Source organism: Bos grunniens, chromosome 4, assembly GCF_055505025.1.
Source record: "Bos grunniens cultivar Pamir isolate PY7600 chromosome 4, Bosgru_T2T1.0, whole genome shotgun sequence".
Lineage (NCBI taxonomy): Eukaryota > Metazoa > Chordata > Mammalia > Artiodactyla > Bovidae > Bos > Bos grunniens.
In genome coordinates, this window is record NC_141168.1 from 22,408,710 (window position 1) to 22,424,864 (window position 16,155).

Consider the following 16,155-nt stretch of genomic DNA (forward strand, 5'->3'; position numbering starts at 1 on the left):
AATTCTTTTTTAGTGTGTCTCTGATGGCTTTCAAAGTGGTAGATGCTCAAGAGCAGAGTAAGGCATAGAAATGTTTAATTAGATAGTCTACGGTCATAAAAGAAAGCAGAACTTGAGAAATATGTCAAATCAGAATTTGAGTTGAAAGTCATCTAGTCAAATCTTTTATCCAATGATGAAAACCCGATACGTCTCTGCTCAAAGCGTATGGCCAGTTTCTGCAAGAACAGTTCCTCTTGCATGTTTCATCATGTTGAGCAGGGAAAAGGGAGCAGTTAGAGAGAAACTGTTTTATTAAATAAATGAAATGAGAAATAGTCTCAATCTCCCAAGTTGGGAGGGGAAAAAAAAAACAAATGACTTTTACTGAGACACAATGATTTTTTGAAGTTTGGAATGGATTGCCCTTACTTGCTAAAGGAGGTGGCTGGCAGAACAGACCATGAGTGAACCACATTTTCCCTTAATATTTATTGTAGAAGTTGATGGTAGGGAATTAACAATTGGTTTGTATAGTGAATGGCTCTTTTTTTTCCTCTGAATTTATCTCAATAAAGGGAATTACTTTCAGCAGTACAATTGTTTTACTGATACCACAATTTTTTAAAAAAGCATGAAAAACTATTGAAACAAATGAGTCTCATTTTATGTATTTTATTAATATATGGAAAAGAAAACTTTACCATTCTCAAAAATTTTAAGGAAAATGAATGATGGAAAATTCTGTATTTTCTAGTTAATCTTGGATGACGGGAAAGGGAATGGGGAACAATCCATCTAATCTACTTGTAGGAAAAGTAAGTTTTTTAATGCTTTTTCTAAAAGCTGCTTGAGATGAAACTGTCAACACAGTTTACTTATTCAGTTACTGAAACAAAGTCTTACGATAAAAGTGCTATGTGTTGTTATTCTTAATAATGAGCTGAATTCTCATTGCCTTATGCACAGCTGTGTATCTCTTTCCGCATATCATGCTCTACTTAAAGTGAACAGGAATGCAATGTAAAAAGATACATAAAGAAAAGGATAAAGTTGTAACAAGCTGCAAATTGAATAGAACATACTGCCAAGAATCCTTCAAATTATCGTAATTTTTAAATGTGACTTTCTTTTATAATTTTTAAGTTTGCAATTTGACTTGCCGAAGTCATTTTCATTTACAGCTTTGCCACTGTGCCTTGGTGGACAGAAAACATGAAACTTCCGGGGAATAATTAAACTTTACCACGTCTCTACTGGCAATCAGTAGTGTGCCCTCATCTAATTCACCGTAAGGAGTGAAGAGTCCTGAAAAAGCACTTCAGGCTTCAAGCTCGGGGAAAGAAAAATTAACACATAGCCAACCATCAGCTGTCTATAGTTAAACAAGACAGAAATAATGCATCATATTTGTAAAAAATCTGCAGATAACAGAATTTAAACAACAGTTCGACAATCTTCTGTGGGATATTAACTTAAGAAATTAATAAATTACTAGTCTCATGGCTTAAAATCCCTGCCTATCCTGTGACAGATAAAATGAAGAATAGAAAAGCCATCCAAGGGTAAGAAAGAAGAAGAAAGACTCCTACATCATCCACAAACTACTTTATCAGCCCCCAAACTAGTGAGCTAGACTATTACTTCAAAAATACTGTATTTTTGGTTGGAACTAATATGATCCTGCTGATTTTTAAGTAAGTTGTCTGTGTTTTCTTTCAGTCATAGTCAGAGACCATGTCATATAGCTTAAGGATAGTGCTCTTCATGGGGAAAAAATTTAAAATATTAACTTTCTGAAGGAAATTGTTCATTTATTCTCAGCCAGAGAGAATAAGTGAACTTTATTTATTCATTCATAATAAATTATGAATAAATTTATTCATAATTCTGGTTTTCTAGAATGGGAGACTAGCATATAGTGATATAAAAGGATTGCCAAAATTCAGTGCCCAGTGGTTCATTTGAAAGTAATGAAGGTTTTTTTTTTGCAATGATGCTTTAACTGCAATAAATATTACACTTCTTCATGTTGTTTAGTCACTAAATCATTTCCGACTCTGCAACCCCATGGACAGTAGCCTGCCAAGTTCCTCTGTTCATGGCATTTCCCAGGCAAGAATACTGGAGTGAGTGCCATTTCCTTCTCCAGGGGATCTTTCCGACCTAGGGATCAAACCTGTGTCTCTTGCATTGGCAGGTGGATTCTTTACCGCTGAGCCACCAAGGAAGTCCAAATATTATGCTTAAATATGTTTAAATATTATTGCATTAATAAGACATTATAACTATATTCTTAACAGGTGCTAAAAGTATGCCTTTCTTTCTTAGTGGTAAAGTCAGTCTTTTAAAAAATGGAATTTGTATTCCAAGTTAGAAAATCATTTTACTTTAAGCATGAAATATTCATCAAACACACATAAACAAACCAGATATGAAAAGGAGCAAACAAAACGGAAGATCACGACATTACATAAAGAAACTAGCTCTTTATAAAACTGAAAAATCCTAGCTATCATTCATATATTTACTAAGACATTAATTGGTACTTCTATAAAGAATAATACTTTTGGTAGACTCACCAGACAAAGTATTTTGATTGGTAACATGCCTAAGCCATTAATGGTTGTGATCTTGTTGTTGGCCAAACTAAGGTAGGTAAGGCTGCTGCACAGCTCTAGTCCACTGATTTCAGTTATCTCATTGCCTGTACACCACGACTATGTTTAAGGAAAATGTTACTGGAAACATTTTGAAGAAACAATGAATCAGTGTCAAATCATCATTAGAAAAATGACAACCGCATAAATAAAAAGTACTACATGCCCAATACAAAGCATGCCACATCTTAAAATATTTTTTATATGTAAGCTAATACTTACATGGGGAAAACACGTGAAAAAGAATGGATGTAAATATGTGTGTGTGTGTGTATGTATACATATACTTCATATATATCAACTTAGCAACATACCTGATTCACTTTGCTGTACACCTGAAACACATTGTAAATCAAATCTACTCCAATAAAAACTTTAAAAAAAAAAAAAGAAAAAGAAAAGAAAGAAGTTAGTCCTAGCAGTACTTATTTATTTTTTTTTAAAGGAACAGCTTTTGAGTGCACTCAGTTGCATTTGTGTTCATATGTGACTCATTTAATTGGTGAGGAAAAAGCAATCGCCAGAAGTGAAACCACCAGGGTGGTTCAAAGCTGCCTCTTTGGCAGCATTTTTCCTTTGCTCCCTTAATGGTCTTCATGGGAAACTCTTGTACTTTCCTACAGGCAGAACTTCTGAATCCAGGGTTGTCCTGGGGAAGTACACGTGCTTTATCATCCCCATAACTGGGAAAATAGCCCGGGAGATGTCATCTGCAGAAAATGGGTCATGTGAGAAAATTTGGAGAGGAACAGCTTTTTGGCAAATTTCCAGGATTTAATGTCATTCTCCACCAAAGCTCAGTTTTCCTTCCCAAGTAGCCTAAGACATCACCATTTTCTCAGCCAACTGTCATCTTCAGGGCGTCCAGTCATCACCAAGACCTGGCATTTTTTGCTTTAAAACATCTCTTCAAACATGCCATTGTTTTTCATCTCCAACTTAATTCAGCTTTGATACAAGTGCGTACCTCTAACCTACATTTCTTCTTGTCTTCAAGTCATCTTACACCCTATAGTCAGGTTAAATTTTTTTCAAAATATTGACTGGTTATCATGCTTAATTAACAAATTCTTACAGGACAAATTCCAAAATCTTCACTCTGGCATTTAAGACCCTTTACTTTAAGCAAAAGCTATTTATTTGAATTTCATCCCCATTATAATCCAGTGAGAATTTTCCAGTTCTGCCAGGTCCATCTTCTTAATAGTTCAGGAATTTACACTTGACTTTCTTTTTTTTTATACACTGCTTTCCTAATTATTTCTAAAATCTGCTCATTCTTCAGGATTTAATTTAAAATTCCACTTTTTAAGTTTTCTCTTTTTTTTAACATTTGCTTTAGACTGGCATATTAAGCATTGCTTTTTGATGAATAGCCTCATTTCTCCATTACTTTTTAATTACATAAATAAGTACGAGTGACAGGCTTGGAGAACGTATATTCACAACATACAGAGTAGACAAAGAATTAAGTATCTAGAAAATATAAAGATCACAATAGCCCAACAGAAAATGGGGAAAGAATATAATCAAGAAATTCTCAGAAGAGAAAATCCAAGTGGCTAACATAACATAACAGGGAAAAGGAAATGGTAAGCCACTCCAGTATTTTTGCCTGGGAAGTCCTATGGATAGAGGGCTACAGTCCATGTGGTCACAAGAGTCAGACACAACTTAGCAACTACACCACCACCGCCAACATAAAAAACATATGAAAAGACACTCTGCTTCACCTGTAGTCAGGAGAAAGTAAATCAAGATGTTATTCTTTGCCTATCGGTTTGGCAAACATTTTAAAAGTTTTGAAGAATAGATTCTTTCATACCACTGAGTGAGAGGGTTCATTATGGTGCAGCCTCTCTGGAGGCAATCTGGCAGTGTTTATTATAACTGTAAATATCGGGGCAATTCCAATTCTTGGTATTCACTCTAGACAAACTGTTTCTTCCCCACAGCCTTTTCTGGTCAACTTTGAACACCCCACCTATGGAGATCAATCTCAGAACCAACAAATGCTTTGAAGAGAAAGGAACAGACCGTAAGTATCACAAAAACATACATTTTGCTTCATAATTATCTGCAGTTATCCTAACTCTATTACTTACTAGTTATGTGACATAATTTCTCTCTGCTCAGATTTTTCATCTGTACAATGAAGACAACATCAGGTTGCCATGAAGCCCAAAAGTTAGATCATGAGGAAAAACATTTAGAAAATAGGTGTGAATGAGTTGTACAAACTATCAAGTACCTCACACTTACAAGATGTTATTGTTACTAAATTACAAGCACATGAGGCTAAGGAATCATATCCTCTGCCTCCTGGTCAATAGCACACAAATAAGGATTCAGGCCAGGATGGATTCTGAAAGAACAAGGCCAGAGACAGCTGTTAATTAAGAAACTAAGAGCAATGATGAGAAAATACTGCCAAATGAACTGGAAATTCCTCGATTTTCCTCACAGGGTCCAGATTCAATCCTTAGGCGGAAGCATAATTCTGCTTATTGTTAGCACGCATTTCAAAACCACTTTCACAAAGCTTCCCGCCAGACTAGCCCTACAGACAGACATTTATGCTCATAAACACGATCCTTCTTTCTGCTTCCATTTTCTTTGAGCTGTTTAAATAATCACTCCATAGATGAATTAAAATATCCTCAGAGTAGCAGTCTTTGGTAAGAAAAATTAAGCATGGAAAACTTCAAATGGACAACGGTTTCACTCTAGCCCAGGAAGCAATAGTCTCTTACGTCCTATTTCAGGAGCCCTAGGGTCTTGGTAGCTCAGCCTCAGCAGAAATGAAGATACTCAGTTATGATGGAGAGTAAAACAAATGCTTGTCAGTGGCTGAGTCAGGAAGGACTCCCATGGGAAGCAGGCAGGAGAAACCATCAAGAGATAATGGGAATTGAAAAGGAAAGCTTGTTGACTGTGTGTATAATGATTTTCCAAGACATGAGAGACTACGTTCAGTTTACTCTCTAGCTTTGAATAGGAGGGAAAGTCATGTATTATGAAGTTAGTGCTGCAAGGGCCAAAAGAAGGAGCAATTCAGATGCCCCCTGCAGTCATGGCCAGGGCTTCTATACTGGGGCAAAGGGTGAGGAATTGACTGAACATCTCTGTTGATAAATACTTCCATTTCACCAAAACCATCTGTTTCCCAACTCTTCACTCCTCTTTAAATTTCAAGGAATTTCAAGCATTATAAATTACAGCTGACCTTTGAAACACAGGTTTGAAATTTATGGGACCACTTATACTTGAGTTGTTTTTTCTTTTTCACTAAATGCATACTACAGTGATACACCGTCTATTGAGCTTGGTTGACTCCACTGATGCAGAACTGTGGCTAACAAAGAACTTACTATAAAGTTCTGTGAGGATATTCGATTGCTCTGGGTTGGTCCCTAACTCTTATCATTATTCAAGGATCAACTGCAATCATGTTCTTAAGAGTACTTTTAACCGTGGTATAAGAGCTTTCTTCACTAATTACTTCCACAGTTACATCATATGTGACTATCAGCAATGACAATAGTCAATATGCAGGACTGGTCCATCCGACGTTCTGAGTTCAGGAATAACTTTATCTCTCCCATCTCATTTTCTTGAGGACCTTCATGAAATGTTACTTGCCCTTCCTCCTAACATTATTCTTTCACATTCTTTAATAGGTCTTGGGACTACCCAGTAAGAAGAAATATAATCAGTTAAGTCATTAAAATGTTACAATGAATTAGTTTACTAGTTTAATTCTCTTAGGTATATTTCAATTTTAAAAGGCCACTATTAGGAGAAAGAGACTCAAAGAACTAAGAATCAACATACTGCATTCTAACTCTAAAGTTTTATGACCCTATGAATAAATCTTTTACTATGGAATGTTAGATCCTCATGGAGACTGAGTGAAGGAACCCAAAGGCACATAAGCATAACTTTCCAGCTAGGGAAAAGCCCAACAATATATTTTTACATTTTGGTGATGCTGTCAGCAGTTCGCAGTGCTTGACATGAATTATTCGCTACTCTGGTATTTGCTCTTATTCATTTGTCTACAATCATAAAATATGGGCCTGGTGTATAGAAAACAGTTACTAAGAAATAAGTAGGAAATCCATCACAATTCTCTTAGTGGCAAGAACCACAGTGATGGCTTTAATCAAAATCAATCCTGAAGGATGTATATCACCTTACCAGTGAAAAATGTTCTTCACTCTGAGAGTGAATCTCTTTAAGAAATGAAACACGCATACACTTTAAATGGCTATGTGATAAAAGTAGTAATTATTCAATGAATTGCAACATAGGAAGAACAATGGAATTCAGAAGACTAGTCTTGGTTCAACCATTTACCAAATAATCTTGGACATGTCCTTGGGTCTTGGGCTTCTCTCTCATAAAATAATAGCACTAAAGACAAAAAAGAAAAAAGAAAAGAAAAAAAAAAATAAACTAACAGCACTAGATGATCCCTAGAGCTGTCTAGATTTAAAAATTCTATGAATCAATTTTTCAAAATTTCATGATTTTATAATCATAGAATAAATTCCAGTGAACAATCAATTAGTATATAGGTAAAGAATAAGCTGCATCCTTTCTTAAACCTAAACAAATGTACTTATCCTTGGTAAAGTTTATCTTCTTTCATTTTGGGGTGCTTATCAATTAATCATCAGTTGCCCACCTACAAAGGACAAAATAGTATAATAAACTAAAAAGTTAGTATCGTATAACTGACATTGAGTTATTAACATAATCTACTACAATCACATTGTCAGCACGACTAGTTTGATTAGCTGATTTGTTTTTATTCTAAATAACTGCTTCTAATATTGATAATTATACTTCTAATTTTATTTTAAACAAAGGTGCATTTCTTTCCCCTCAAATAGAAGATAGCTTGAACAAATTTAAACAGTTTAAAATAGGTAACAGCTAAATTTCTAAAGCATTTAAAAAAGGACAAGTAGAATGGTATCAGATTAAAAAAACATGATATTCAAAATATAATAGAGACGGACTGATTAGGTTAGAGCTGTGGATCTCAGAAGTGTGGTTCTCAGACCAGCAATATCAGCATCACTTAGAAATTGGCAGAGGATGAGAAGGTCAGATAGCATGACTGACTCAACAGCCATGAATTTGAGCAAACTCTGGGAGCTAGCGAAGGACAGGAGTGTGGCGGGCTGCCGTCCACAGGGTCACTAAGAGTTGGACACAACTTAGCAACTGAACAACAGGAACTTGTTAGTGATGCAAATTCGCAGGTACCACTCCAGACTTACTTAAGCAAAAGCTCTGGAGGATGGGGACCAGCAATAGGTGTTTTAACAAGCTCTCCAGGGAATTCTGATAGAGCTAAAGTTTGAAGTTTGGTAAATAATAATTTTCAAGGAAATTAATTTCTAATTTTCAAATTAAAAAATTTTTTAATGGAAAATGGGTACATTGTTGGTCATACTCGGCCTGCTTCTATTTACTTTTAAAACTTTGATGAATATTCCTAGAAACACAGGTCAGTGGTAGTCTGATACATGCCTCTGCTTATTCATGCTCTTGTACAGGTGTCTCCTCTTGAATCCAGGCTGCACCCATGACCTGCCTTAACCCAAAGGATATGGCAGAAAAGTCCTGGTTCCAAATCTAAGACTTAAGAAGGCTTGGTAGTGGCCTATTTTGTGTCTTAGAGTCCTGAGCTGCCATGTCTCCTGTAACATCCTGATGTCCCTCTCTCAGAGATAACCCCTAGGCTGAATTGCCTATTCTTTTCTTTCCCCTTTGATTTTAAACCTCAACTATATTTGGTTTTATTAACTGCCAACTGAACTGGCACATGGAGATAGAGTTCATTCATTTCCACTACTGTATGATAATGCTGTTGTATCAGTATACCATAATTTATTTATGCTCTCTCTTATCAAGGAGCATTTGGGCTATTTCAATTTTTGCTGTTATAAGCAGTGTTGCTACGAGCATTCTTACACACGCCTCCAGGTACACGTATGCTAAACTTCCTAGACATAAGAATGAAAGGGTTAGGTCACAAAACGTGGGTGTTCAACCTCACAAAACTGCACAAAATTGCTTTCCAAAGTGGCTGAACTAATTTCACAGCTGTAGGAAGAAAAATAGAGATCCTCTTGACCTAGGTGTTCTCCAACGTGGGGTATTTTTAGATTTCTTACATTCTGCCAATTGAATGGCTGTGACACAGTATCTCGTGGTCTTGAATTGCATTTCCCTGAGTACAAGTGAGGGTGACATGTCTTCATATGTTTATTAGTCTTTCTGATCCATTTTCTATAAAATTATTTTTACATACCTTCTCCCATCTTCATATCCAGGAGCATAATATATTTCCCTTCAGCTATGTCTTTAATACTTATCAATAAAGTTTTACTATGTTCCCTCTACAGGTCTTATTCATTTTTAATAAGAAATATATTCTTATAAATAGTGTTTCTTTTAAAGGTTGTGTTTTCTATGTTGCTTGTTTGTGGTGTAGAGTAACGCAGCTGATTTCTGTTTATTGAAATCATATCCAACTATCTTGTTGAACTCTCAAAACTCTATTATTTCTAGTAATTTATTGCAAGTTCTTTTACCTATTCTCTGTAGACAATCACATCATCTATAAAAAATGACTTTTTCTCTGTATCAATCTTTATATTTTCCTTTAATTTCTTTCTCTTATCTTTTGGTACTGAGCAACACCTCTAAAACAATGATGGTTAGAAGTGGCAAAGGTAGTTATCTTGCCTTGTATCCTTGAGTTTAAAGAACGCTTTTAACATGCCCCCAGTTGAGATAAAGTTTGTTTCAAATATTTTTGTTGACATTCTTACCAAGTTGAGGAAATTTCCTATTACTAGTTTCCTAAGTTTTTATTGTGAAGGAAAAACGTATTCTATTAAATTTTCTGTATCTATTGCTCACATGATTTATTTCCCTTAATCTGTTCAAGTTATTAATGACATTTTAAAATCTGCTACTGTTAAACTAGCCTTACATTCATGAGATAAACCTAACTTGGTCATGATATATTGTCTTTTTCATATATTGTCAGATGCAGTGTGCTCATATTTTGTTTAGGATTTCTATGTCTATATCACGAGTGAAATAAGCCTGCCATTTTCCTTTCTCTTATCTTTCCTTGTCTGGTTTGGGTATCAAAGTAATCTTATTAGAATGAACTGTGCATATGCCTTTTGTTTTAAATCTTTGAAAGAATGTGTTCATTTTTGAAAAGTCTGTTCTTCAAAGTTTGGGTCTGGTGGGGTTTTTGTATGAAGATATTTAATTCATTTTAATTTGTAATGAGTTACTTTAATAGTTATAGGACTACTCAGTGTTTCTATCTCCAAGTCAGTGCTTTGGTACATAACATGTTTCTAGGGATTTATTCACTTCATCTAAGTTTTCAAATGTCCTGGAATTAAAAAGTTGTCTAGAAATTCTTTATCTTAAAGCTTTTTAGTCTTTTCAAAACTCTAATTACATAATTACACACAGCATGATATGCCTGAACAGAACAAAAGGAAGAGGCATAGTTAGTACTGTTTAAAAACTAGCCTACCCTCTTTCAAAGCTGTAAGCTATCTAAGAAGTTGTTTATGAAGGGAAGCTTGTTCTGGGTACTTGTCTTTGCATTTTTAAAAACCCAGGTGAGGAACAGTGCTATGGTACATTCTAATTTTGTGTCCATGTTCTGAATTTCAATCCGTTCTGATATAGTAATTAAAGCTTTTTATACTTTGGAGAGAAGACTCCATTGTTACATCTAAAGTTAAGTTTTAAAAAAACCCTGATTTCTTCCTCCACTGACATTTACAAAGTCATAATAGTTTAGCTTTTTACATGGAAAGATAAATTTAGTAGAAATTGAGACTTTCATGATAGATATGTTTTAAAGAGCATCTTCAGTCCAAAATACCACTGAATTGTTTTCTCTGACAATTCCATGCTGCATATGGGAGACTATTTTTCTGGGAGACAAAATTCCAGACTGCTGTGTCACAGTGTCACTCAGGGTACCCTGGGGGACACAAGTGGCTCTGGACACTCAATTTCTTCTGGCTGGCTGGGGCTTAGGGGGCAGCTGACTTCTAGACTAGTGCTTTTCAAGCTTTAATATCAACTCACATCACCTGGAGGTTTTGTTAAAAATGCAGATTCTGATTTCAGAGGTCTGGGGGAGCCTCCAAGAGCCTGCATTTCTAAGAAGTTCCAGGCAATGCTGCTGCTGCTGCTACTCCTTGAGGAGCATTCTTCTAGATGGCCCGAGATGACGAGATCTCCAAGCCAGACTGCTTCAGGGCTGTCAGACTGTATCTCTTTGCAAATGAAATACACGTACAACAGTCAAGCATAAAGTGAAGGTTCTGTGAACGGGTGCTGCTAACGTGTACTCCTTTTAGCTTGTCATCAAAACAAACCCTTCCTTCATTTTGTTTCATTTTGATCATTTTCTTATTAGGCAACGTTCAGGAACACTTGCTCGTTTCAAGAGCACCATCTAAATTTCCACTAATTGCTCATTTTCACATATAAGTTCTAAAGAGAGTGATGCTATGTTTTAAGCTTTCCATCATATACAAATAAAGGGTTTTTCCTACAAAATATGCCTTCAAGAAAATGTATCTTCTCTTCTCCCCACATCCCAGCATCATTACAAGTATAGTGTGTATTAGCTGCTGCCACATCCCTGGAATGAGGCACCCGAGGGCAATCAATTCATTCTTCACTCTGCCCCGAAAAATCCTCAGGTGGGTAGAAAGATACTGAGAAAGAGAAGGCACTGCTCCCTTATCACCCAGAGAACATCAGTCTCTGGTGTAAAGAAGTTCAAGCTCATTAAACTCACAGATCCCCTGTCAACCCCTCAGGGTCCAGAAGCTGGAGTGTGTCTACTTGAAAGTAGGTGCTGTGTCTGCACGGGAGCCTGGCTCATGAAACAGGTATGTTGCTAAAGTTGGCTACGAATCCAAAGTTGTTGGTTTAATAACTGTTAAAACGTTTTTTTATGGAAGCATCATTTGAAATACACTGGAGAAGACTGCTAGTTAAAGGGAGCTTTGTATGAATTTTTCTGTAAAATAAATACTCACTAATTTTGGTTGTATCTGGATTTTCAGATACTGGACTTACATAAAGTAGGGCACCAGTTTAAGCAAATTTGAAGAAGGGAGTTGGGTAAACAGAGCTTATCTGGTTCTAGAATTAAAAGTAAGACTATGTTTATCAGAAGAATGACTGACTTCTTAGCTTTTCAGGTGTAAGAAGTTCTTGGCAAGCTTTGCTTACAATCGTACTCCATGGTCAGTAAGACCTCCTTCCTTTATTTTGTGAGTATCAATGCTGAGCCATTTCAGTGAGTCACACATCTCTAGTAAATCTGCCTATCTGGCCCTACTTCATATCATCCAGTATATACACATTAATTACACATGTATTAACTACATGGGCCTATTAACCAAACTTTCCCCGTTACTCATTCAAAGGATACTGTCCAAAATTAGTTTCGTGAGAGACTCATATGCCGATAAACTGCACATTTCTGAAATTTGGTTGTAGGAAAAATCCACCTTCTGATGAGAGAAAGAGAGCAAGATGTTATTCATCTTAACCACACAATTACTGGGCACAAGAAGAATGTCTTTTCTGATGAGGAGTTACCAGTTCAGAATACACTCAGGCTGACTTACCTGCCCTGTGTTTAATCACTTCCTAGCTGGGACTCTCTTCTGTCCACTGTGGGGGGAAGTAAGGGGAGACCCTTCCCTGTGGCCAGTGCACACACCCCTCACAACAGAAACGTTGTCCATTTCTGCAGTCACTCTCCCCATTTTCAGCATTCATTTTATTTTTTGTGTGGATAAAATTTTTTTTATTATTATTTTTTTTATTACTTTACAATATTGTATTGGTTTTGCCATACATCAACATGCATCTGCCACAGGTGTACACGTGTTCTCCATCCTGAACCCCCCTCCCACCTCCCTCCCCATACCATCCCTTCGGGTCATCCTAGCGCACCAGCCCCAAGCTTCCTGTATCCTGCATCAAACCTGGACCGGCGATTCATTTCTTATATGATATTATACATGTTTTAATGCCATTCTCCCAAATCATCCCCGCCTCCCTCTGCCACAGAGTCCAAAAGACTGTTCTATACATCTGTGTCTCTTTTGTTCAGCGTTCATTTTAAACTTTCTTGATCTTCCTTCAGAACTTAACCTCAGCCTCACCCTTCCTAACCAGCATGTCTCCATCTTCTCTAACTCCCAGGAGCCTGTGTGCACCTAGTTTATATGTATATCCTGTTTCCAGTTTCTTCACTTTCTCTGTTTCGATCTCAATTTACTCTCCCACTTGAATCAGAATCTCTGGGAGTGGGGTCCAGGCATCAGCAGTTTTTAAAACTTCCCAGGTGATTCCAATGTGCAGAAAACTGGGGTACCATCAGTCTGTGATCTCTCTGCTTAATTAAGTATGCTCCATGGACCAGCAGCAATGGCTTGCCAGGAATGTTGTTAGAAAGGAGAGTCTCAGGCCCACCCAGACCTACTAGGTTAGAATCTCATTTTCACAAGAATGCCACATGAGCTATATTCACATTAAAGCATGAGACACTGGGTTCCATAGCAGAGTAAGCTGCTCCGTCAATCAACATTCCTCGGGCTTCATTCTGCCTCAGAAATGCAGAAGCATGTGCAGAGAAGCAAGAATGCAGATCTGAAATCACTGCTTTCTAAACAGAAGCTAAGGCTGGATCAATAAGAAGGCAAAACGTAAGCCCCCAGGAAATTTTTACAGATTTTTCAGGTACAAAATTGTTCCGCTATAACAAAAATAAACAAACAATAACTAGTATTTAAATGAACCATAGAAAAAGGAAGGAAGTTAATTCTTTGGTTTGAAGACTAGGTTTCAGCAAAGCTTCTGAAAAACATCTGACTCTTTTTTTTTCTAAAATAACTGATACACAAGTCCTTCTCCTTTTTTAAAACTCATTTTTCCTGTACCTCATTCTCTCTGAATTCTCTTTGGATGCTGTTTGGCTTGTTAATGTATTTCACTCAGTTAACACATGTAATTAGTGTATTAATAAAACCTACCTTGAGCTTTTTGGGTGGCTTGAAATTGAAGAATGTTTTCAGGTGATTCTGAGAAGCATTAAGTTCTAGAAGATAAGGCATACAGCTCACACAAGACAAATCTGGGAGGAGAGACAGTGGAAATGAATACAGAATAAGGTAAGCCAATAAAGTAAAAATTAGACAAAGTCATTAAAAACAGCAAACATTATGTCAGGACATTTTAAAATTATGCTAGTTGCAAGCACATCTTAATTATTCCAGATGAATTAAATGAACAAAAATAGGAATATGCAAAACAACACACACACAGACACACAGACACAGACACAGACACACACACACACATACACACAGCATAGAACTCACATCATGAGCCTACAATGTAACCTTCTTCTCCAGGGCCCCCACCTCCCACAATGTAACCTTCTTCTCCAGGGCCCCCACCCCCCACAGTGTAACCTTCTTTTCCAGGGCCCCCCACCCCTACAATGGAACTATTCTTCTCCAGGGCCCCCTCACCTCTCCTGTTCCCATCTTCCAGCACCTTCAAGAAAGAAATGGCCAAGGTTTCCTGAGTTCCAGCTCACTCTCCCCGAGGCTGCTAACAGTCAATGCTTCAAAAATGCCAGGCTTGGAGGAACTAAAGCTTTACATAATCCTCTCGATAATTAGCCCCTGAATAACTGCATTAGGTCTTTTCGGAAAGACGGCAAATGCCACAATTAGTTCTTTGTTATAAATTACATTTTGTTTCAGATGGACTCAATCTTAAATCTCATTAATTATTTGAAGTGATTTAAATTATGGCTATTATTTTACTTTGATTCTGGGCTGGTTCAAAACCATGTCTGAGTTTTGCACTTTATCCCCAGCCAATATTCTGTACCTAGAATACTAAATAAAAGACAATTGTGCTAATGACATGACATATACAACATAAGAAATAGTGAAGCGTTGTGCTGCTTCTCTCTGCCACTTGACAGGAGACGGACTTTGGGGCAGCAGGAGAATCAGGGAGAGGCTCGGGAAAAGTCACATCTTAAGGACTTAGAGCACCATCTCTACCACTAATGGGCGTCTCCACCCATCTTTTCACTCGAGATCACGTGATCAGCCATCACAACTCTTCAGAGGACGGCCTCTGGAGGAGAACACAGCCTTCACACCCCTGAAGCCCAGCAAAGTGCTTCTCCTTTCGCCAGGTAACAGAGTCACGCCCAGGCCAGGAGAAGGGAGCATAGCCGAACCCTGGGGTTGTGCCATGAAGAATGTGGAGCTGGTAAGGTGAGGGTCCTCCCCACCCATCCTCTTGACATCTTTGCTTCTCAGGGTGGCAGAAGCCATGAGATTCCTACCAATTTCTACTTCATTTCTCTGGACTAAACCTCAGCCTTCTTTAGCCTGTCTTTCTCATGAAATTACAAAACATTAAGACATCAACACTTTGGTGGGAATTCATGAGCAAATCCAGGAAGGCTGCCTGTAAGAGGAAAGCTAAGGAGAAGTGTAATGGCTTCACAATTTTGGCTATTTGCTACAGTTTTGCCTATTTGCGCCAGACAAGATCAGCTCCATGTCTGTCAGCGATTATCTACATTGACCCTTTTCATTTCCACAGGCCCCCATGTCCCCTTGAAGTTGCTCTTTCTGTGGGCAGGTAAGTGCTGTACCGTGGAGCACTATCTTAAAGCAGAAGCAGCAGCTACCACTTGGATCGTGAGTACATTTCACATCTGGTATACGCCGAGCGCTTTTGAATTACTCTGATAGAAAAAATTCACCGTCTGGGTTGCTGGACTCCTAACTCTCTCTACTCGGTGTAGTGACCCCAGTGTCCACCAGATGGCAGGAGCTCCTCATGTCTGCATCCATGGTTCCCAAAGTCTGGTCCTGTCTCTTCTTTCAGGGGAAGTAATTAGAAATGCAAATTTTTAAGTCCCACCTCAGATCTACAGAATCAGAAAGTCTGAGGGTGTGGCACGGGCATCCCTGTTTTAACAGACCCCCTCCAGGTAATACTGATGCAAGTTGAAATCTGGTCCATATCAGGCCAAAAAAGCTGTTCTCTTGAAAAGAAAAATATATACTATGCCTTACACATTGCTTTTGAATTGATGCTTTCAAACTGTGGTGTTGAGAAGACTCTTGAGAGTCCCTTGGACAGCAAGGAGATCAAACCAGTCCATCCTAAAGGAAATCAACACTGAATATTCATTGGAAGGATTGATGCTAAAGCTGAAGCTCCAATACTTTGGCTACCTGATGAGAAGAGCCAACTCATTGGAAAAGACCCTGATGCTGGGAAAGATTGAAGGCAGGAGGAGAGGGGGACAACAGAGGATGAGATGGTTGGACGGCATCACTGGCTTAATGGAGATGAGTTTGAGTAAGCTCTGGCAGATGGTGAAGGA

At 37.7% G+C, this 16,155-nt stretch overlaps 1 protein-coding gene across 4 annotated transcripts in view; it reads right to left on the reverse strand.

Annotated features, from left to right (window-relative positions):
• Positions 1–16,155, reverse strand: part of LRGUK (leucine rich repeats and guanylate kinase domain containing) — a 101,866-nt gene that overhangs the window by 73,925 nt on the left and 11,786 nt on the right. For all 4 annotated transcript variants that reach the window (XR_015162066.1, XM_086395575.1, XM_086395576.1 and 1 more), the window contains exons 4-6: positions 13,763–13,863; positions 12,151–12,232; positions 2,562–2,686 (exon numbers count right to left, since the gene is read on the reverse strand). Coding sequence is in view for 3 of the 4 variants with exons in the window: in XM_086395575.1 (XP_086251701.1) it covers positions 2,562–2,686; positions 12,151–12,232; positions 13,763–13,863 (308 nt within the window). In the remaining variant the exon portion in view is untranslated. The remainder of the gene's footprint in view (positions 1–2,561; positions 2,687–12,150; positions 12,233–13,762; positions 13,864–16,155) is intronic.